The sequence below is a fragment of the Tursiops truncatus genome, chromosome 10, assembly GCF_011762595.2.
Source record: "Tursiops truncatus isolate mTurTru1 chromosome 10, mTurTru1.mat.Y, whole genome shotgun sequence".
In the NCBI taxonomy this organism is placed as follows: Eukaryota; Metazoa; Chordata; class Mammalia; order Artiodactyla; family Delphinidae; genus Tursiops; species Tursiops truncatus.
The window spans coordinates 4,001,125-4,024,365 of NC_047043.1; the positions used below are offsets into that span (position 1 = coordinate 4,001,125).

A 23,241-nucleotide genomic window follows, 5' to 3' on the forward strand; every position below is an offset into this window, starting at 1 on the left:
AGATTCTCTCTGGACCCACTGACAGGTAGAGGAGGGCGAGCCTGCAGTCAGGGAGGTCGGTTTAGAAGCTGGCACAGAAGAACAGAGATGCCAAGGGACAGTGCCAAGGGTAAGAGGACAACGTAGTAGCGGACCGACCTGCTAAACCGGGGAGGAGGCGGTCTAGGAGGAATTCCACGTGTCCAGGTTGAGAGGCTGGGTGGGCGATGACGCCACCAACCAAAGCAGAGCATGCAGGTCACTTTCTCCTTCACGGTGGGCAGGGGTGGGAGCAGGGCAGCAGTTCATCAGGTCTCAGGCATGCTGAGCTCTATACGCCTGGGGGACGTCACGGAGGGCTTGCGGGGGCAGTTTCATGGGCCAGTTCAGAGCTCAAGGGGCAGTCTGGTTGGAAACCCAGATTTCTATGTCTGTTTCTATCCAGCAATTAAATTTCTAGGAGCAGCGAACTTTCCTGCCATACATGCATGTCTCAAAATTTCCCCAACACGCATGGCTCTGTGGTTTTTCTTTCTTTTATTTAAAATTGTCAATTTAATGTAAATTTCAGAAAAGAATCAGGCACTTTGAAGCCCCCCTGCCACCTGAGAAAAGCCCAGTTTCATAGCAAACATAACTCACGTTTTATTGGCTCGGAGTCTTTCTTTCTTTTATTCAGAATCTTTGGCTCTCTCCCACCTAATATCCGGACTACCTTAGTGTTCAAAGGGGCCTGCCCTTGGGCTGCATGGAGAGGTCTGGCTATGCTTCTAAAGGCAGATTTCCCTAGAAAAAGCTTTCTTTCCCCATCTGGAACTTTTTCCCAGGAGCCAACACTTATTCCTGATGAAGGCCTCCCTGTATCCCGCCCGGAACAAGCAAGTAGGGAGAGAGCAAAGTGGGATCAGGTAGTGGCCTGGACCTTTAGAACCTGCATTTGAATGTCTCCTGCTGACTGTGACCCAGGCAAGCCTCTGTCTCTCTCATTACCGAGCACCTGCTCTGTGCCAGGTCCGCGAGCTCTCTGGCGACATCTGGGCCTCACCATCCTCGTTTAACAAAGGAGGTCAATATACCTGCCCTGCAGAGTAATTGTCACACATAAAATGAAATAATAAATGTGGAAGGGCCTCTCACCATGCCTGCCTTGGAGTGGAAAGTCCGTCACTATCAGGGCATTCTGTGTCTGAAAACCTCACCTCTAATTACTCTCTTTTCCTCCCCAGTTAAACACAAAAGTGGCAGCAGCAGCAGCAGCAACAAAATGCAGTCCAAGGTACTTGTTCTAACCACTTCCCACTGGAGGAACGTCGGCCTCCTTGCTTAGTCAGAAACGACAGGCTCCTGGACCTCGTGGGAAGCCCTGAGCTGCTTGATTGGTTGGTTCCCATTGCTGCATCCTGTTCTGAAGGCTTCTCGTTTGGGGAAGTCACATGCTAAGGCAATGGTGTATCACCCCCAATCTAGCAGGTGCGACAGTCACCCCACCTGGCAGGAAATGAAATAGGGAGTTGGGTTAACTCATTGTTACCCAGCAGGGACCTCTAGCCCCCAAAGACTGACGAAGCTGGGGTCTCCCCTACAGGGGAGAGGGCTCCTTGTGGGGAGGCCTTCGTTCCTTCCGGCTTCTCGGGGGAAATGCAGAAATCGCAGGGAAGCACCTTTGGGCCCCGCTGGCCCTGCTCTCGGGACGAGGTTCCTCCTCTGTGTCTGCCATACAACAGAGCAGCCTCCTTAAGGCCCCTCTACCTGCAGATGCCAGCCTCTGATGAGGACATTGAAGTCTGGCTGTTTCTTTCTGCAAACACTGATGACCTCCTGAGCATCTCTGCTGAGTGAACCTTCGCGAACTAGCGCTGAATTCCTCCTCGTCTTGGTAGAGCCACGGGGGCTCGTCCTGAGCTGTTTTCCATACAATCCTCAGAATGACAGTGGTGGTGAGGCAGGTGCTAATGATGTTGTAGAATCTGCAGTAGCTCCGTTTATTGCCCTGTTTGGCTTAAGGGCTGGCAGGTCGCCAAGGCCGGGCTGGTGCGCCTCGCGCGCACTGTACCACTTAGTTTCCCCACTATACAGCCCGGTAGGCAGCCACTATCATCAGCCCGCTTTTTTTTTTTTTTAATTTAATTTTATTTATTTTTTATACAGCAGGTCCTTATTAGTCATCAGTTTTATACACATCAGTGTATACATGTCAATCCCAATCTCCCAATTCATCCCACCACCACCACCACCACCACCCGCCGCTTCCCCCCTTGGTGTCCATACGCTTGTTCTCTACATCTGTGTCTCAGTTTCTGCCCTGCAAACCGGTTCATCTGTACCATTTTTCTAGGTTCCACATATATGCGTTAATATACGATATTTGTTTTTCTCTTTCTGACTTACTTCACTCTGTATGACAGACTCCAGGTCCATCCACGTCTCTGCAAATGACCCAATTTCGTTCCTTTTCATGGCTGAGTAATATTCCATTGTATCTGTGTACTGCATCTTCTTGGGAATGTAAACTGATACAGCCACTATGGAGAACAGTATGGAGGTTCCTTAAAAAACTAAAAATAGAACTACCATATGACCCAGCAATCCCACTACTGGGCATAGACCCAGAGAAAACCATAACTCAAAAAGGGACAAGTACCACAATGTTCACTGCAGCTCTATTTACAATAGCCGGGTCATGGAAGCAGCCTAAATGTCCATCGACAGCCCCGCTTTTGAAACAAGGATTCAAAGAGGTGAAGAACGCGTCCAAGGCCACACAGCCAGCAGTGGCAGAGCCACTGGTACCCAGGCCTGTCTGCGTGAAGCTGGTGCTTGGCCGCACCCCTGGCAGTGGGGCCATCCCTGCTGGTGGCAGGGCTGCCTGAGCATCCTGGGCTCTGGCGGGAGCGGCCTCCTTCCTGCGGGGCCTCCTTGGGCAGGGGTGGAGGAGGGGTGGCCCGGCTCAGCTCTGCCAGCAGGGGGGACAGAGCGGGGAGGCGGGCTGTCTATTGATTGACTGAAATTGGATTTGTTGACACAAACTGGCAGCATTTCACGGTGATGAAAGGGTTGCCCACCGGCCTCATAACAAGCAGAGATTTCCCTGAGGGCCGCTGGAGCCGCTGGTGTGCTGCTTCGTCAGGAGAAGAAAGCAATTAGGAGGACAGGGGAGGTTATTAGGCCTTATTGCTCCCCTCAGCTCCTGCGTCCGCTGCGTGGGGGAGGCATGGATTTCAGGCTCCCCAGGCTGCGTGCTGAGTCTTGTTCCCGCCGCATCCACTGCGCGCCGCCCATCTGGGGACAAAAAACTCGCAGGCGCTGAGTCCAAAGCAGGAGGAGAAGGCACACCCGGATTCAGGTCACCAGAAGAAACCGGCAGGTGAAACCAGCATTTGCCGACTTTAAAGATAACATTGCTGTATTTTAGACACAAATCCATGAATGCACGACACACACATCTCTCTACCTTGCTTTCTCCATCCCTTTTCACGTTTTGTCACCTTAAAAGTATTCAGACTGGTATAGTTTATTATTTATTTATTTATTTTTACTTATTTTTTGGCTGCGTTGGGTCTTCGTTGCTACGCGCGGGCTTTCTCTAGTTGCGGCGAGCGGGGGCTGCTCTTCGTTGCGGTGCGCGGGCTTCTCATTGCAGTGGCTTCTCTTGTTGCAGAGCACGAGTTCTAGGCGCATGGGCTTCAGTAGTTGTGGCACGTGGGCTCAGTAGTTGCGGCCCACGGGCTCTAGAACGCAGGCTCAGTAGTTGTGGCGCACGGGCTTAGTTGCTCCGCAGCATGTGGGATCTTCCTGGACCAGGGCTTGAACCCGTGTCCCCTGCATTGGTAGACAGATGCTTAACCACTGCACCACCAGGGAAGCCCCCAGACTGGTATAGTTTAAAAGACATATTCAGGTAAGATGGTCCACTATACACGTCTGCAGAGGGACAGGTGAAGGAGACAGACGAGAGGAGGATGTACTTCCGTAGGGGACTCACTGCATTGCGTTAGTGACTGTTACTGGGACCTCAGAGATGCACAGGAGTGTGGGTGAGCAGATTAGGGCGGGTAACGGACTACCAGGAATGACGTCAACTCACATTTGTGTAACGTTATAGCTAGCAGAGCACTTTCACTGACATGGCTTTATCTTTTATTGTTGTGATAATATTTTCCTCCTTAACCATTTTAAGTGGACAGTTCTGTGCCATTAAGTTCATTCATGTTGTTCTGCTGCCATCACCACCATCCACCCACAGAAATTTGTCATCTTCTCAAACTGAAACTCTGTCCCCATTCGATACTAACTCCTGTTCCCCCTTCCCCAGCCCCTGGCAACCACTGTTCTTTCTGTCTCTATGAACTTGACTGCTCTAGGAAACTCACACAATATTTGTTTTCTATTGACTCGCTTATTTCACTGAGCACAATGTCTTCAAGTTTCATCCACTTTGTAGCGTGTTCCAGAATTTCCAAAGCTGAACCATACACCGTTGTCTGCAGAGACCATGTTTTGTTTATCCGTTCATCCATCAATGACACTTGGGCTGTTTCCGCCCTTTGGCTATTGTGAAAAATGCTGCTATGAACATGGGTGTGTAAATATCGGGTCGAGACTCTGTTTTCACTTTCTTTGGTTGTGGACCCAGAAGAGTACTTGCCGAATCGTACGGTAATTCTATTGTCATTTTTTGAAGAAGTGCGATACCATTTTCCACAGCGGCTGTACCATTTAACATTCCTACCACCAACGCACAAGGGTTCTGATCTCTCCGCATCCTTGCCAAAACTTGCTATTTTCTGTCTTTTTTTTGATAGTAGCCATCCTAATGTATACAAGTGGTAACTCACTGTGATTTGGATGTGCATTTTCCTAATGATTAGTGACGGTGAGCATCTTTTCATATACTTGCTGGTTATTTTTACATTTTCTTTTGAGAAATGTCTATTCAAGCCCTTTGCCTGTTTCTTGAGTTGTTTGTTTTAGTTAAGTTGCTTTATTTTGATTCTTACAATGGCTGGGGCTAGAGTTATGGATAAACCCTGTTTTACAGAGAGGAAAATGAGAGTCACAGATGTTTGGGAACTTGCCTGAGGTTTCCCAGGCGGCAGGTGGGAAGGAAGGCAGGCCTTTGGGCTCTCAGCTCTGTGACTTCCGGAGCCTCTTTCTGGTGGCCTCCGGAACTGCTGACGGGGTTAGAGCAACTCAGGCTGAAAAAGAGTAGCTGCTGGCCACACCTGTGGGGGCTGACAGGTGCCTCATGGGAGGTAAGGAGTAAGCAGGCAGGTGTAGGAGGAGGACGGTCAAAAGCAAGGGATGCACGTCATCTATTGTATCCATGTCTGCATACGCGCAGGCGATCAACAAACATTTGCTAAGTGTTAGGCGCTATTCCAGGCTGAGAAGTCGGAGGTGAACCGGCCACTGCCTTCGTGGCGTTTATATGTTCGAGCCTCCCTCACGTGGCTGCTGGGCCCTCAACATGTGGCTCATCTGCACGAGAAGGGCTGTAAATGCACCAGAACTCAAACCTGAGACCAAAAATGTAAAGGAGCTCATGAATACTTTGTTTCTATTGGTTATGTGTTGAAATGATAATATTGTGGGTATCTTGGGCTAAATAAAATATATTATTGAAATTGATTTCACCTGCTTCTTTCTGCCTTTTGATGTGTGGCGACTATAAAATGTAAAATGTATGTGACTCGTGTTGTATTTCTACCGAACGGCACTGTTCCAGCGAGAGACAGGGACAGTAAGTAAATAAGCAAATAGACGGCTACCGCCGGATCAGGAAACGATAAATCGAGTGGAGGAGAGTAAAGCAAGCTTGGCGGAGGGCGGGGCTCATGGGAGATGCTCTTCTCGGTGGGTGGTCTCTCTGAGGAGACTGTGGCTGGGCAGAGACCTGGGTGGGGGGTGGGGGGTGGACAGGGCAGGGGCTGGGGCGGGGCGAGCGTGGGGAGAGGGCCGGGGAGGGAGGCTGGCGAGGCAGGTGCACCAGACCCTGGAGCAGCCTGTGGTGCACGCAGATCCACGGCCTTGGTGACTGACAGATGACCCAGGGAATGAGTGAGCGCAGGGACAGAGTCCCCATGAGGTGCTGAGCCAGCGAGACTAGGGTGGTGTTAGGGGCTGATGGTTTGGGATGGAGAGAGGACCCATGATGAGTTCAGAATTCATGTCTGCTGCCACACATTTGAATAGATACATGCAGTTCACGTTTGGAGATAAAGGTCTGGAGCTTGGAAGAGACTCTGAGGCTAAAAGTACACGGCATTAGAGGTCACCTTGCAGGACGCCCTTGAATCCATGAGCACAGGCATGGTGCAGAGTGGTCGCCAGGGCATGATAACTGGTCAGATCCGGTGTGAGTCCTGGGTCTGCCTCTTCCCACCATCCTGTGCCTCTTCGCCTGTGTATCGACTATAGACGCCGCCGACCCTTCTGAGGCTCCTCCCATTTCCTCTCCCTGAATGTGGGCTGACCCTCGGACGGCCCGGCCAGTGCACGCAGAGGAGGTGATGCTCCGCTTGTCCAGGCCCAGCCCTGAGAGGAGTGTGGCAGTACCTGCCTCATCTCTTGGAGCCCCAAGCCCTTTGCAGAGACTCACCTGTCCTGAGGCCGCCATGTTGTGAGGAAGCCCCCCTGGCCCCTCGTGAAGGGGCAGGATGGGGAGACAGAGAGAAATGCCCGAACAGCCCCCAGCCATTCAAGACGCTCCCGCTGAGGCCCTAGACATCATGGGACGGAGATGAGCTCTCCTTGCTCTGCCTCCTTCAAATTTATGAGCCACGGAATGATGAGATATAAGAATAATAAGTTGGTTTAAACTACTAAGTTTTGCAGTAGTTTATTCAGCAATAGATACGCAGAACAATATATAAAATGGGATAATACTACTTTTTTATTTGATTTTAAGGAGGATGATGGGAAATTTGAAGCACAGTTTTTGGCTCCGGATAGGTACTACATAAACATTCTTTTTCTTTCCCTCGTACAGCTTATATTTTAAAGTCAAAAATCTATCTTGTCTTAGTTTAGCCTTGCGGAATGGCACAGAAGAAACTGAAATTCTATTTCATGTCATATATATTCTTTTAAATGTATGGAAATGGCTACCACGAAACCATAGGCGATATTCCCTATACTGGATTGCATATCTCCCCTTGTTTACACTGGTGTCAAGTCACATTTTCCTGGTCACTTCCTAGAATCTGTTGTATCTTAAAATCCCCATTTGGATGTGTTGCTTAGAAGGACCACCGCAGATGTGGTGAGTGCAGCCCTGGGCACGATGAGAACATCCCCCCCTTCACCTGGACACATCACAACCCTGACCCTGCTGGCGGATTGGAGAAACACCTCATGCCTTTAGGATTTTGATTCTGTTAGGCAATGTATTTGCCATCATTCCTAGTTTCAAGACGACACAGATTTGATCAATTATACCATCTCTCTTCTTTTCCAGCTCATTTATAGAAATGTTGGATAAGACTGGGATGGGTAGAACCAATAGAGATCTCACCATGTACTGACACTTGCTCATTCATCGGCCCCGCTAGGCGTGTTTTGTCAAGCAGTTATGTGTGAATCACCCAACACTCAGTCCTCCAGCCCACATTTCCCCCATCTGTTTAGGGGAATATTCAATCTAGCTCCTTAGCATATATTATCTACTTTTGTCCTATTACAATACCTGGTGTCGTTTGCCTACCTGTGCTAGGTGCCACCACAGGCAGGGGCCACGTCCTACTTTTCTTCTGTTGACACCTGTGTTGAATGTGCCAGATGTACCCAGGGAGCCCTTGGATGCCTGAAACTTTCAGTCACACCGCTCAATCGATATGCCTGTTTTCTTTTTTTCTTCTTTTTTTCAATAGGTCGTACATGTCTTTATTTTTATTTTTTGTCTTTTTTTATTGACGCGTACTTGATTCACAATGCTGTGTTAGTTTCAGGTGTACAGCAAAGCAGCAAAGTGATTCAGTTTTATATATATATATATATATATATATAACTGAATTATATATATAATTTTTTTTTCTTTTGTGGTACGCGGGCCTCTCACTGTTGTGGCCTCTCCCGCCGTGGAGCACAGGCTCCGGATGCGCAGGCTCAGCGGCCATGGCCCACGGGCCCAGCCGCTCCGCGGTACGCGGGACCCTCTTGGACCGGGGCACGAACCCGCGTCCCCTGCATTGGCAGGCGGACTCCCAACCACTGCGCCACCAGGGAAGCCCTATATATATAATTTTATATATTTTATATATATGTACAATCTGTTCTTTTCCATAGTCTTTTCCATTATAGGTTATTACAAAATATTGAGTATAGTACAGTAGGCCCTTGTTGGTTATCTATTTTATTTTATTTATTTAATTTTGTTGTTTAGTTTTTATTTCATAATCATAAACTTAACTTTGCAATTCAGCTAAACTTGGAGGGAGATAAAGGCAATGTGGAGCCCAAAGAACTGCAGTGAGAGCACAAAGATGATAGGATATTCCAAGCAGATGGAGGCGAAGGGGCGCCCTCCTGAGAGCTACAAAAGGAACGGTCTGGTGGTTAAGATACAACACAGTCAAATTTATTAGATTTGTCCACAGTCAGCAATGGTGATCTCCTTGCCATTGGTCTTGCCATTCTTGGACCCAAAGCGCTCCATGGCTTCCACGATATTCACGCCCTCTTTCACCTTGCCCCAAACCACACGTTTGCCACCCAACCACTCAGTCTTGTCAGCGCAGATGAAAAACTGGGAACTGTTTGTGTTGGGGCCAGCATTTGCCGTGGACAAGATGCCAGGACCCGCATGCTTCAGGAGGAAATTCTCATCATCAAATTTCTCCCCATAGATGGACTTGCCACCAGTGCCATGATGGAGTGTGAAGTCACCACCCTGGCACGGAAATCCCGGAATTATTCTGTGAAAGCAGGACCCTTTATAACCAAAGCCTTTCTCCCCAGTGCTCAGAGCACGAAAGTTTTCTGCTGTCTTTGGAAATTTGCCTGCAAACAGCTCGAAGGAGACGTGACCCAAGGACTCGCCGTCGATGGCAATGTCGAAGAACACGGTGGGGTTGACCACGGCTGAGCAGTGTGGGAGGCTCCAGGGTAGCGGCGTCTGCAAGGCTGGTTACCTGTTTTATGTCTAGTGGTGTGTGCATGTCAATCCCAAACCCCTAGTTTATCCCGCCCCCATCTTTCCCCCTTTGGTAACCATAAGTCTGTTTTCTATGTCTGTGAGTCTATTTCTGTTTTGTAAATGCATTCATTTGTATCATTGTTTAGATTCCACCTGTAAGCGATACCATATGATATTTGTCTTTCTCCGTCTGACTTATCTCACTTAGTATGATCATGTCTAGGTCCATCCATGTTGCTGCAAATGGCATTATTTCATTCCTTTTTATGGCTGAGTAGTATTCCATTATAGATATACACAGATATGCCTATTTTCCTATTTATGCCTGTTCTGCCCCCATAACATATTTTTGCTCATAATTATTTAATATGTAGGGTGTGTGGGGAAAAACCTCAGTTTGATTTAAATTCTTTTTTTTTTTTTTACATCTTTATTGGAGCATAATTGCTTTACAATTGTGTGTTAGTTTCTGCTTTAAAACAAAGTGAATCCGCTATACATATACATATGTTTCCATATCTCTTCCTTCTTGCATCTCCCTCCCTCCCACCCTCCCTATCCCACCCCTCTAGTGGGTCACAAAGCACCGAGCTGATCTCCCTGTGCTATGCAGCTGCTTCCCACTAGCTATCTATTTTACATTTGGTAGCGTATATATGTCCATGCCTCCCTGTCGCTTCGTCCCAGCTTACCCTTCCCCCTCCCCGTGTCCTCAAGTCCATTCTCTAGTAGGTCTGTGTCTTTATTCCTGTCTTACCCCTAGGCTCTTCATGACATTTTTTTTCCCTTAAATTCCATATATATGTGTTAGCATATGGTATTTGTCTTTCTCTTTCTGACTTACTTCACTCTGTATGACAGACTCTAGGTCCATCTACCTCACTACAAATAACTCAATTTCATTTCTTTTTATGGCTGAGTAACATCCCATTGTATATATGTGCCACATCTTCTTTATCCATTCATCCGATGATGGACACTTAGGTTGCTTCCATCTCCTGGCTATTGTAAATAGAGCTGCAATGAACATTTTGGTACATGACTCTTTTTGAATTATGGTTTTCTCAGGGTATATGCCCAGTAGTGGGATTGCTGGGTCATATGGTAGTTCTATTTGTAGTTTTTTAAGGAACCTCCATACTGTTCTCCATAGTGGCTGTACCAATTCACATTCCCACCAGCAGTGCAAGAGTGTTCCCTTTTCTCCACACCCTCTCCAGCATTTATTGTTTCTAGATTTTTTGTGATGGGCATTCTGACTGGTGTGAGATGATATTTCCTTGTAGTTTTGATTTGCATTTCTCTAATGATTAGTGATGTTGAACATCCTTTCATGTGTTTGTTGGCAGTCTGTATATCTTCTTTGGAGAAATGTCTGTTTGGGTCTTCTGCCCATGTTTGGATTGGGTTGTTTGTTTTTTTGTTATTGAGCTGCATGAGCTGCTTGTAAATTTTGGAGATTAATCCTTTGTCAGTTGCTTCATTTGCAAATATTTTCTCCCATGCTGAGGGTTGTCTTTTGGTCTTTGATTTAAATTCTTGTTTAAAGGAATCCACATTTAACCCAGGTTGAATCCTTAACGGGTGTATTGCAGAGAAGAGTACGGCAGGAAGAACAGGTTTGCGTTAAGCTTCTCCAGGAGGAAGCTCCCTGTAAAGGTGGGAGAGAAGATGCAGCTCCCCAGAGGAAACCTGCCCACTGAGAACAGGTGGAACTGACTGGGGAACAGCTGGCCAGTGGCCTGGGAGCTCACAGGTGTTCCCTGAGTGCAAGACTTTTGTTTACGTGCTGTTTAGCCGTGAGCGCAGAGACAGTCAAAGCAGATTTCGGAAGGCCAAATTAAGAAGAGATCATTTTCGTGGTTATAAATCTGTATTTGTTAATAGTGCTTTATTTTTATTGGTTGATTTATTTATGACCAATAAGTGGATTTTAAAATGTCTGTTTTGCTCTGATGAAATTGACAGTTACTGAGCCAGTATTAACTAGTGGCTGAAACTCTAGAGCAAATTTAACTAGATCGAAATCCCTGCTCCTCCATTCATTACCTTGAGTGGATTATTTTATGTCTTGTTGCCTCAATTTCATCATCTGTAAAGTGAGGATACTTGTTTCACGGGGCTTGTTGGAAGGATTATATTAGGTAACGCATATAAAATGACCGGAATAATGCCTGGCACATCAGCGTCGTGGTTAAGTGACAAATATTGTTTATTTTAAACACTCAGATGATTTTTCTTGCGGCTCTAAGTAGTCAAATCCTGAACTTCTTCATTCATAAATTGAAATCGCTGCTATGCATCTCCAAGAAATGCACACAGAGACGAATAAATTGGTTAAGGAACAATTAGGGAGAAAAGAAATTTGGAATCCTTTAGACACGCCCCAACCTTCACATAGTAAAAGCAAAGTCACTGAAAGTCATAGAAAGAGTAAGTAGATTTAAGGACCTGCGTTACTGATGCCAGTAATCTTTTCAAACTTAAAAATATCGCCTGCCATTCAGGTTAAATAAATGGAAGGTTTCTGTGGACCCGCCCCCTCCCCACCAACTTCTGAAATTTAGATTCAGAGTCTTAGATGGCGCTTCAGGAGCAAAATTTTTGATGAACATGGCGGATCATTTCTAAGCTTCCTCTCCCTCGCCCTCCCTCTTTCCTCTGCTTCTATTCATTCTCTCACTCATTCATCTGTGGCTCCTGACACCTGTATTCCTTTCCTAAATTTATGGAATATAGAAGTCACAAAGTTCAGCCGTTTGTTCACCCTGAACCCTGGCACCAAAGGGGTAGATGTGTGACCTGAACCTGGCCACTGGATGCGCTCAGTGGAGCCTGGAATAGGGCGTAAGAGGGGCCAGGATGCAGGGGTCATTTAGGGTTTATAGCTACGGTGGCAGCCCTAGAGGAAGCAGAGGTGCCCTAACGGGCTGATTCCTGCGACATGACCTTCACAAACTTCCATCAGTCACGTCTACTTTTCAAACCCGGCCGACTAGGCTTCCCCCCATCTCCACAAGTACAGCTGACCCTTGAACAACGCGGGTTTGAAGTGCACGGGTCCACTTAGAGCAGATTTTTTTCCATAGTAAATACCATGGTACAACATGGTCTGAGGCTGGTGGAATCCAAGGATGCGGACCCAGAGATGTGGAGGAACCACGTATACAGAGGGCCGACCATAAATTACAGGCGGGTTTTGGACCGCTTGGAGGGTCGGTGCTCCAATCCCTGAGTTGTTCAAGGCTCAACTGTACTTCACAGGCTTCTGAGAGATCGTTTTTTCTTGTGTTGACCAGTGTCGGTTCTTGTTTGCAACCAAGAATCCTGAGTAGTTGGTCTGTGGCCCGCAGGTAAAGTGAGTACTGCCTGATATATTCTGAACATTATCGATCCCAATTATTGTGCAAATAATTCCTCAGTTTGACCATTACTTAAGACCAGTGCTATCACTGCGGTAATGCTACGAGGTCTTTCTAGACCTTCAATATTGTTAAGTAGGGAGATAACATGCTTCCTGTATAATCTCCTCAAGCCGGTTCTTAATCTTTACATTTTGAAAACATACAGTCCATGACACCCAGTTGTATTTCTGGTCATTCTAAGTAGATGTTATTCACTAATGCACCATCAGTAGAATGAATGGATAAATTTCGATAAGTACCACGTTAGGTTAAAGAGCATTTTCCTGGAAAAAGAAAAAAAACTACAGAGCTGAGAAATAGGACATAGGAAATGTACATAATAATAGTAAAATAAACACCCAGCCTAAGAGAGAGAACACCAACAGGGCCTTTGAAGGCATCTTTAAGCTCATTCCCAATAAAGGTCTTCTCTCTCCTCCCCAAAATACACTATATTGAAGTTTAATTAATTTATACTTTTCATTATAGTTTTATCACATACATATGTATCCGCAAGTAACAGACTGTTTGTTTTGTCTATTTTTTTGCACACTGTATGTATTCTTTAGTCCCTCAGTCTCTCACTCCATGTCTTACTTCTGAGATGAACCCATTCTAATGTGTACAGGCGGTTCATTCATTTTCATGGCTAATAGTTCACGGAATAAATATGCTGTCATATATTTATTTTACTGTTGATGAGTATTTGATGTTGATGGACATCTGTTACTGATGGACATTGCTTTTCAATTTTGCTATTACAGTGCTTCTATGAAGATTTCTGTATATATATTTTGGCATACGTGAAAAATTGCTTCTCTGTGGTATGTTCTTAAGAATGGAAGTGGTGCGTCATAGAGCGTGCATGAGTTTGACCTCAGTAGATAATGTTATGTTTCTGAAATGGTTATAACAATCTACAATTCCATCACCAGCTTCTGAGAGAGTTTTAAAATGTTCACCTTAAGGTCCTTTAATCTTTGCCATATTTATTCCTACATACTTTCTATTTTTGATGCTGTTAGAAGTTGACAATTTTTATTTTGTAGTTTTTACTGTTCTTTGCTGGTATATAGATGTGCAGCCCTTTTATTTTTTATTTTTTTTGCGGTACGCGGGCCTCTCACCGTTGCGGCCTCTCCCGTTGCGGAGCACAGGCTCTGGACGCGCAGGCTCAGCGGCCGTGGCTCACGGGCCCAGCCGCTCCGCGGCATGTGAGATCTTCCCGGACCGGGGCACGAACCTGTGTCCCCCACATCGGCAGGTGGACTCTCAACCACTGAGCCACCAGGGAAGCCCTAGATGTGCAGCCTTTTGCATATTGATTTTATATCCAGAAATTTTACTAAACTCAGATTCATTTGGGTTTTCTGAGGCAGACAATCATATCTGGAATTTTTGCCAACTTTGCTTTTTGCTCTGCAGTCCTTCACCTTTTTATTTCTTTTCTTTTTTGATTGCACTTCAGTAAACTTTTTACTGGAAATGTCAATGGCAAGTTTCCTTGTCTTATTCAATTTTAAAGGAAGTGCTATTAATATTTCACCATTTAGCATAATGTATGCTATATATTTTTATAGACTAAAAAATCACTTTAAGGAAATTTTCTATTTTTAGAGCAAAAAATAAAATGCTAAGGGTATTTTAAAAAATCATGAACAACCGTTACTCATTAATTTTTAACTTACATCTGCTTTCAAATGTTCAAAAGATTTCTGGGTTCTTCCCCTCTTCTTTTGTCCTTGAAGCCTGGAATATTGTTTTCATAATTAGCTAAGTAATGTTCACACTCATGCATGCATGCATTCATTCATTCACCCATCCATTGAATGCCTACAAACCGTGAGGTACCTAGGGCGCATAAAAATCTACTAAGATAAGAAAGTCATCAGAAATTAATAGAGATTTCGCATCAGCACTTCATGATTCCTTCAGGTTTTGGCATTGCTCTTCAGAGCCAAGGAGTCAGCCAAAGAAATAATATTCTAAGTGGCCCTGAGATCATAAAAGATAAAAGGAATTACTGGACTTCCCTGGTGGTGCAGTGGTTAAGAATCCACCTGCCAATGCAGGGGACACGGGTTCAAACCCTGGCCCGGGAAGATCCCACATGCCGCGGATCAACTAAGTCCGTGCGCCACAACTACTGAGCCTGGGCTCTAGAGCCCGCGAGCCACAACTACTGAGCCCGCGCGCCACAACTACTGAGCCCACATGCCTAGAGCCCGTGCTCTGTTACAAGAGAAGCCACTGCAATGAGAAGCCCGCGCACCACATGAAGAGCAGCCCTCGCTCACCACAACTAGAGAAAGCCTACGCGCAGCAACGAAGACGCAAGGCAGCCAAATATAAATAAATAAATTTTTTAAGAAAGGGATTACTGCACTGTGGAGAGGTCTGTAGCAAACACCAAGGAATTATGAAACCAGGGAGTCAAGACCTTATTCCTAGAGGCACAGCACTTAGATCTAGAAGACACCCAAGGCCATCTGGTTCAAGCAAATGGTGCCCTTTGGGACGGCTATCCAGTCATTGCCTGTATAATTCCAGCCAAAGATGGAACGTTCCATAGATCGTCACTGTGTCTGCTGTAATTGTTAGGATGATTCTTCTTAAACTGAGGTGAACTTTCCTTCCTGCTACTCTTTTTCTAATTATCTCACTATGTCCTGTGCATCCACCAAAAAACATCTGCCTCTCTCTGTGCCAGTCCTTGGCCTAGCAGGATCGAGGTGTGATGTCTCCTCGAGACTTCTCCAATCCAGACTAACCACTCCCAGTTTCTTCAACAGCTCCGCGTGAGGATTCTTTCCTAACTGCCCACCATGCTCCCTTTGGACACATTGTATTTGTCACCATCTCCCCCCAAACTTAGTGCCAGAGTCACATGAAATTCTCCAAGAGTGAGCTGGTCATGGCCAATGTCAGGGATGCTGACAACTTCCATCTTCCTCACCTCCACCTGTTCCCCCACCTTTCCCACCTTCATTCTCTGAATCAATCCTTGCCTTTCCCTTTCAAAACCTGGGCACCTTGGAGAGACACATAGGGGTCCTTAGGAGTAAAGGTGGCCCAGGAGAACATCCATCCGTTTCTCCAGAGGGATATTGGGCTGTGTGACTAGGGACCCCCTCTCCCCGTGCTCAAGAGGACAGTTCTTTATGTGCTAAGACATTAAGAGGTTTCCCTCCACAGTCTCAGGCAAGAAGACACTGTGTGGTACACGAGTACTGTACAAAATAACTCTTTATAAGAAATAGAATAATGAATGTGTGTTTGTTGGGACATTCGCCATTCCGTGTGAAATGTAAGCATCAAGTAGGCACAGCGCCACACTGTGGTGCTAGAGGAGCTGTGGGGTCTTGGTTGAACCACCTAAGCTTCTCCCATCCTCAGTTTCCTCTTCGTTCCCCTGGTTTTCTCATCGACTCTAAAGCAGGCGCGACAGTAACCATCCCTTGCAAATCAGCCTCCCAGGGAGAGAGGCCCCTGTTGGACCTTTGTAAACTGTGACCTGCTTACTCATGCGAGCATCCTTGTCACAGGGAGTGTGGTTTGGCAGATAGAAAGAGAATATCGTCAAAACAACAAAACCCCAACTCAAGTGTGTCCTGCCTCTGGCACTCTTAAATTGCTCCACGCACGTGATCCACGCGGATCTTTTTAGATGCGGAATGCTCTAGAGGCCATTAAGACGTTCAGAACAACCTGTTGAATGCTGTCGTATGTATCCTGGTTCTTCGTCAGGTGCGCTCACCTTACAGCCTCCCTGGAGCACGTATTTAGTCTCCTATTTGGAAATGGGCTTCATTTTCATGAGTTCCTCCATTAGATCACTCATCCCCCAGCTCGTGGCCTGTCGTCTTATTCGATGTGGACACTCTGACCAGCCAGGCAGCAGAAGCCCCCCAGAAACCCATGCTCTGCACTGAGGTCCCAGTTCCCGCTGTGATCTCTGGTCCCCGCTGCCTCCTACTATGGGGATCTCTTCCTCAACCCTTTTCAGCTTCCAACAGCTCAAGAAGAATAAAAGATACAGAGGCAGCCAAGGAAGATAGTAATTTACTAACCTGGATGGATCCAGAAAGGGCTGTAAAAGGAACATCCTAGCCTTATGAGGGTCATAAATAATGAAGAGAATTTTCCCATGTTTTATGCAAGTATAATTTTGGGTGGTAAACAGTAAGATGATACACGATACCTATGTATGTTTCCTATCTGAAAATGTGTGCAATTAGCATGTGGAAGACTGTAATTATAGCCTGGCTGGGATTTTGTAGGTGCTAAAATTGATTCCTTGGTTGAATTATTTTGCAATAGACGTAAACCACTAGTTGTACACCTAAACGAAATTGAGTGTGAACAGATCGAATCACTTTTATTTTACCTTGGATGAGAATTTATCGATGCAAATACAACTCCTTAATTAAATCAGGCATGGCCGGGCCTGTAGATGCCCGCATAAAGGCATTCTGCCACCCAGCTTTAGTGAGGATTTTCATTCTAGAATGATGCCTTGCTATGCTTAGAGAGAATTGTGTATCTATTATGGACCGTCGGGGTAGTGAGCTGTTTGAGTCCAGTACCTCTCTGAATCCCAGATGGACTTTGGATACATCTTTTTGGGAGAAGTGCTACTGATTTATAGATTATAATTAAATACGTCCAAAAGTGAAACTTGCATCACTATTTCTGAAAATAGCCTCTTAATTCATAAGCTTCCAAAGTCTCTCAAGAAGAGAAGAAAGGGGTGAATTGTGGAAACACACTTTTATCCTGATCGATACATGTTAGAGACTTGATCAGAGAGAAATCATTAATATAAGTGCATTCGTTTCCTAGGGCCGCCATAGCAAAGTACCACACGCCAGCTGGCTTAAAAGACAGAAACTTGGGCTTCCCTGGTGGCGCAGTGGTTGAGAGTCCGCCTGCCGATGCAGGGGACACGGGTTCGTGCCCCGATCCGGGAAGATCCCACATGCCGCGGAGCGGCTGGGCCCGTGAGCCATGGCCGCTGAGCCTGTGCGTCCGGAGTCTGTGCTCCGCAGAAGGAGAGGTCACGGCAGCGAGAGGCCTGCATACCGCAAAGAAAAAAAAAAAAAAAAAGACAGAAACGTATTGGCTCACACTTCCGGAGGCCAGAAGTCCAAAATCAAGGTGCCAGCAGGCTGTGCTCCTTCTGAAAGCTGGAGGGGACCCTTCCTTGCTTCCTCCAGCTTCCGGTGACCGTCAGCGTTCTCGGGTGCTCCCGGGCTTGCAGCTGTATAACTTCCATCTCTGCCCCCATCATCGCGTGGCTTCTCCCTGTGTGTGTCTCTGGCTTCACGTGGGACATGAAGACACCAGGAACCGTGGAGTCGGACGTGGTCTACTCCAGTATATAACCTCATCTTCCCTGACTACCTACAGCCCTGTGTCCACATAAAGTCACACTCTGAGGTACTAGGGGTTCAGACTCCAGCGTGTGCTTTTTGGAGGGGGGGACACACTTTAACCCTTAATAATAAGAAAAACTTATTGCTGCTCAGTTCTATATATCTTCTCAGGGAGGCAAACGGAGATTTCGTGAGCAACTTACTGCAGATAAGAATTGCTTGATACTTATAGTCTTCCTTTAATTCTCATTAATCACAGCCCAATCCAGTATAAAAACTATTAACTACCTTGAGGGCTGTGAAAGGATATTGTAAAATGATGGCGATGTCTTACTGTTTCCACTGAGATCAGGACCTGAAGAATGAGGATTCGGCTGCAGTCAGAAAGCATTAAAGGGATATCCATTTGGGTCAAAATGGTCCAGCGTCGCCACACTGGAAATCTGCACCAGTCCCCTTCTCTGGGATGTTTTAGCAAAGTTGGAGGGTTCTTCCCTTCCAGAGATGGATGGAGTGGAGACATTTCTAGAAGAAGGGGTGGGTTGGCCCAGGTTTTCAAACTGTGTTTCACAAAACCTTGAAGTCACAGAAGGCACACGTGTGGTTCTTGAAAGTGTGGCCAGCAGCACACGTGGTTCATACACGCAAACCCCTTCACTCTGTAGATGAAAAAGGACTTACTCTGTCCTGTGATTCTCCAGCCACTGAGTATGTTTGGGTTCATCAAGCTATTTATTCACAACAAAGGCTTTTTCCTCTCTAGTCTTTGGCTCGTAACTGGGCTCTCTCCCACTGGTGATGCCTTGATAATACTTGTGTGGTCCAAAGAGCCAGGTTCCCCTGTGTGGCTCTAGTGATTTTTTTCTTATAGTCCAGTGTGTGTGTGTGTGTGTGTGTGTGTGTACGTGCACACAGACAATGTGAGCATATGTTCTCAAAGCACAGGAGAAAGATAAACATCTCCTATGTCTTTCTGTGTGTGTGTGTGTGTGTGTGTGTGTGTGTGTGTTCTCAAAGCACAGGAGAAAGATCAACGTCTCCTATGCCTTTCTAAATTTTGATATTCTATGCTTACATTGTCAGCTCTAAAAACCTATATTTAATACTGGCTTATGGAATGAACTGGACCTGCTAAGTCTGAAGTGATAAAATGCTCCCCATACCCCCTTTCACATACCCACACCCAGATTACTCTTCTGCATTATTCTCCTCTGGTTTTGGATGGAGTCTTGCTTTTCTGGCTCCTGTCAGATATTAATACATAGTTTCTTTTCGGCAGGTGCATCTATCGCTTTAGTTTGGGAATCCCTGAAAGCAAAGCCTGAGACAGGGCTTGGGAGCAGTTGCTTTAAATGAGAGGTGAAGCAGGAGGTGGGCGTGAGGGCAGGGAGGGTGACACAGGAAGAACCATGGTATCATTGAGATCGCTGCCGTAAGCAGTGGGGATTGATTCTGCTGGGACCTCTGAGACGTCTAGAGGATGCTTCTCGGTGTTGCCCATCTGAGGGATGAGAGGTGGAAGTATTTCTCCGCTCCCTGCTGGTGAGGACGGCCCCTGGTGTGGTAACACCCTGCACTGCTGGGCTGTGATGTGCGTGGACTGAAGGGCTCAAAGCTTTTCTGAGAAAGCCCTGGTGCAGAAAGCAGAATGAGTTTGAGTGTGAGTCTGCGTGGAACTATCCCCTGCAGTTGTGGCTGAGATCAGAGGTGGGTAAAGGGAGGAGATGCAGGGGAACCACGGGCATCTTCTGCAGCCCGCCCTTTGCACAGCCGGATCCCCTCATCCCTACGTCAAGTCCACTCTGTTACTGAATCTTCAAGGTGATGGCAGGCTATGCTCTCTCAAAAGTGTACGTCCCAAGCTAAAGTTCCAACTTGTGCGTCTGGTTCTGAGGCCATGATTAATATTCCCCCATCTCTTTTTCTCTTGCCATTCAGGGGTCTATTGTACAAGTGCTGGGGTGGCTGAGGACAGAGGATGGCTGATATCACTAGCCAGTCCCTCCTGTCGACCTGGCCAGTGAGTGACCGCTCTGTGCTGAATCTTCTCTAGTGACATAAAGCTCCGCACATTTTGTGGCCACTTGCCAGGATCCGTCTACGTGCTTGTTCCCAGACGTCTTTGTCTCTGATCTTCCAAACCTGTCCCTTCTCTCCCCCGACCAACCAGCCAAGCTATTCACTAACCCAGTAGTCTGCGTACATCCTTATCTTAGGACAGTTCTCGGGCCATACAGAGTGGACCAAAGCGGCACACTGCTCACAGCTCTGCCTGCTGAGAAGGTCTCCCCTCACCACTGTCCTTTAGGGTCACCCCTGATAGAGCCATGGTGTTGACAGCAGCCCACGGTCAGCCAGCACTGACGACTGGAACCACCCCTTCCATGAGCCAGGAACAAGCTGCTTTCCTTCCTTTGCCAATAGATCATAGCAGTCCCACCCCTGCCCCCGTAGTTATAGACGTAAAGCTGCGAGAGGCGTCAGGACGACGGAGGGCGGTGACATGGAGACCTGGGACACATTGTGCCCCCTGCACTTGCTCAGACGTGACCCTAAACATACCATCTCCATCAGATGCCTGACCGACTTGGTGGATCTGACGATGTCCAACTCATGATGAGCAGTTCCGGTCATATAATCACTTGATGTTCCATTTTCAACTTGATCTCTATTATCTATTATCACTTCAAGAGCTGGTTTTGAAATGGTGAGTCTTTTCACAATGAACAGTCCCTGAAATGGAGTGGCCGTGACCTTACTCTAGTAACCTAGGCATTCTGCACTGCAGATCTCCTGCCAGAGCTTGTCGACGCTCCCTCACAGCGTTTTCTCTCCTCTGGATGTCCCTAGCGCTGGTGGATTTGATCAATTATACGGCCTCAAGAGCAGGGCGGGTTGCACTGAAACCTAGAATTTCTGTAGAGCCTTCTTGTATTTTGGGCCTCATTCACGACTGGCACTCGAGAAATAGGGCAGAGAAATAATATCAAGTGCAATACAGGCTGCCACCCCCCCCCCCCCCCCCCCGCCAAATCCAAAGCGTCCTCAAGCCACACACCATTTTATAAGGCAGTAATCATTTAACTTAGACGGCATGCCCCGGACCACCGACCTCTTAGCGGCTTCACCAATATGTCGGGACTTTGAAAGCCTAAAGGGCTGTCATGTTCTGCCCTCTGACACACATGTGTTTTACTCTAGCATCCAAAGCCCTTGCCGCTTCCTATTTGCCATTCCGGTTAGCAGAATGTCAGTAATATAGTAGAGCAGCGTGACATTCCGGGGACTGTCAAGATGACAGAGAGCAGGAGAACGAGCGCACCCTTGGGCTACGACACTGAACACGCACTTCTATCCTTTGGACGTAGCACAGAGCCGCTTTGGGTTCTCTCTCCTGAGAAGGTTTGAAAAGAACGCATTTTCCAGGTGGATAGCCACCACCCGAGTACCAAAGTCTGTGTTGGGCTGTTCCGGTTAAGATACCACATCTCATTCAGCAGCTACGGTTGGGACTACTACTTGGATAAGTTTTCGCTAATCTACCATCATTCACGAAAATCCACCTGATTTTTGCAGAAACCATAACAGATGCATTGAATGGGGGTAGGATGCTGACCTCCAAGCCCGTGCTCGTTAGATTCCTGAGAATAGCACCGTTCTCAGCCGTTCCATCTGGATTTGCTCTCTTATCGGGGGTGGGGCACTTTCTGGAGTTTCCACTTGTTCCTTCCTGTCTTCTTGGTTGGGTTTCTGTCAGCTGCGAAGTCTATACATTGTCATTGTACATCCCAGGACAGAGGAAAGGACCACAAGGTGGATCCTCAGTCTCCCAGAACCACAGAGGGATGAGCCTGGTGTTCTCTGCTGCTTTTCTCTTGAGGTATTTGCCAATTTATTCGCAGCAGAAAAGCCCAGAAGACCAGCAGAAAGCGGCAGGTCTGTGGCTGGGAAGCCACAACGAGATTTCAACAGTCTCACAATACTGGGAAGACAGGACTTTGGGTTCAGGGTCTGCCAATGAGAAAGGATCCTTGAAGTACCCCCAGGCTGGCAGGTGGAACCCCAGTGGTAAGGGCGAGTGAGGAGTGGACCGGCCTCTGAGGCTGAAATTGTGTTCCTGACCAGCTCAACCACAGATGAGATTAAGGTGCTCTGCTCCCATTCTATTTGTGAGAAGCACAAATAAATCCTTTCAGGAAAAAGAGACATCATTCAGAACCTTTACAATGTTTCATGCACAATACTGGCATCTGACCCAAAGAGCAAACATAGGCAATAGAAAAAGACCTGCTGCTAACAGATACGTGAGTGTATCAGATCCGGATTCTAAATAACTGTGATAAATAATAGAGGAAATAAAGTAAAGTGTGGACAAAATGGCTGGAAATCTGATGAAATGAACCAGCTATTGCTATACACTAAAACGTCACTGAAAAAAAAAAAAAAAGCCAGACACCAAAAGAGTCGTATAATTCCTCTATAGTCATATAAACTAAAACAAACAAACAAACCCTAATCTATGGTGTTCAAGGCTAGTTACCTTTGGAGGCAAAGGGGGTGGTGATTAGAAGAAGACGCAGGTGAGGTTCCGAGATTCTCATTTGGGTGGTGTGTTCGCTTTGTGAGTATTTATCAAGCTGTACCCTGAGAATTTATGCACTTCTCAATAAAAGTTAAACAAAGAGAGAGACAGAGAAGCAGCCGCAGAGGCTGCACGATTGAAGGCAGAAATAATTGGTATGTTGGAAAATAGAGTTTGGATGTCTTATCCCACTTCAATTGCTCCTGGTCTATTTCGAGCCACCATCAGCTCTTGTCTGAGTTAATGCATAGCCTCCGACCTGACCTTCTTGTTCCCACCTCTGTCCCCTGGAGTCTACTTTCAACACAGCCACAGAGGATCCTTTTGAGGCAAAAGTTTATGGTGTCACAGCTCTTCTAAAACCCTCCAGTGGCTTCCCACCTGTCCCCGGATAAAAGCAGAGTCCTTCCCTGCAACATCTAGCCCTGCTCCCTCCGGTCCCGTCTCTCACTGCTGTCCCCTGGACCAGCCCGGTGCTGCCACACTGGCCCCCTCCCTCCTGGGATGTGCAGACACACTTCAGGCCTTTGTCCTGGCCCTTCCCCCTGCCTGGCTCACTCTTGCGCATCTAGGCGTGGTCCCTACACTTCTCTGTACACTCTCCCTGGCACTCCTGCCCCCTTACCCTGCTCAGCTTTCTTTCCCTCTCCATAGTTACTGCTTTCTAACATGCTGTAGAATATACTTTTTTCTCATATTCATAACTTATTATCTCTCTCCCCTGCAAGGCAATAAACTTCATGAGGACAGGATTTTTTTTTTGTTCAC

At 46.8% G+C, this 23,241-nt stretch overlaps 1 protein-coding gene and 1 pseudogene across 3 annotated transcripts in view; one reads left to right on the forward strand and one right to left on the reverse strand.

Annotated features, from left to right (window-relative positions):
- Positions 1–23,241, forward strand: part of FARS2 (phenylalanyl-tRNA synthetase 2, mitochondrial) — a 458,205-nt gene that overhangs the window by 432,647 nt on the left and 2,317 nt on the right. For 2 of the 3 annotated variants that reach the window (XM_073810283.1, XM_073810284.1), the window contains one exon: positions 17,359–17,956. The exons of the other annotated variant lie outside the window; for it this stretch is intronic. In XM_073810283.1, the coding sequence (XP_073666384.1) occupies positions 17,359–17,941 (583 nt within the window). In that variant the 3' untranslated portion in view covers positions 17,942–17,956. Of the gene's footprint in view, positions 1–17,358; positions 17,957–23,241 lie in introns of those variants that run through there. 3 annotated transcript variants of the gene reach the window in all.
- Positions 8,558–12,687, reverse strand: LOC101317534 (peptidyl-prolyl cis-trans isomerase A pseudogene; annotated as a pseudogene).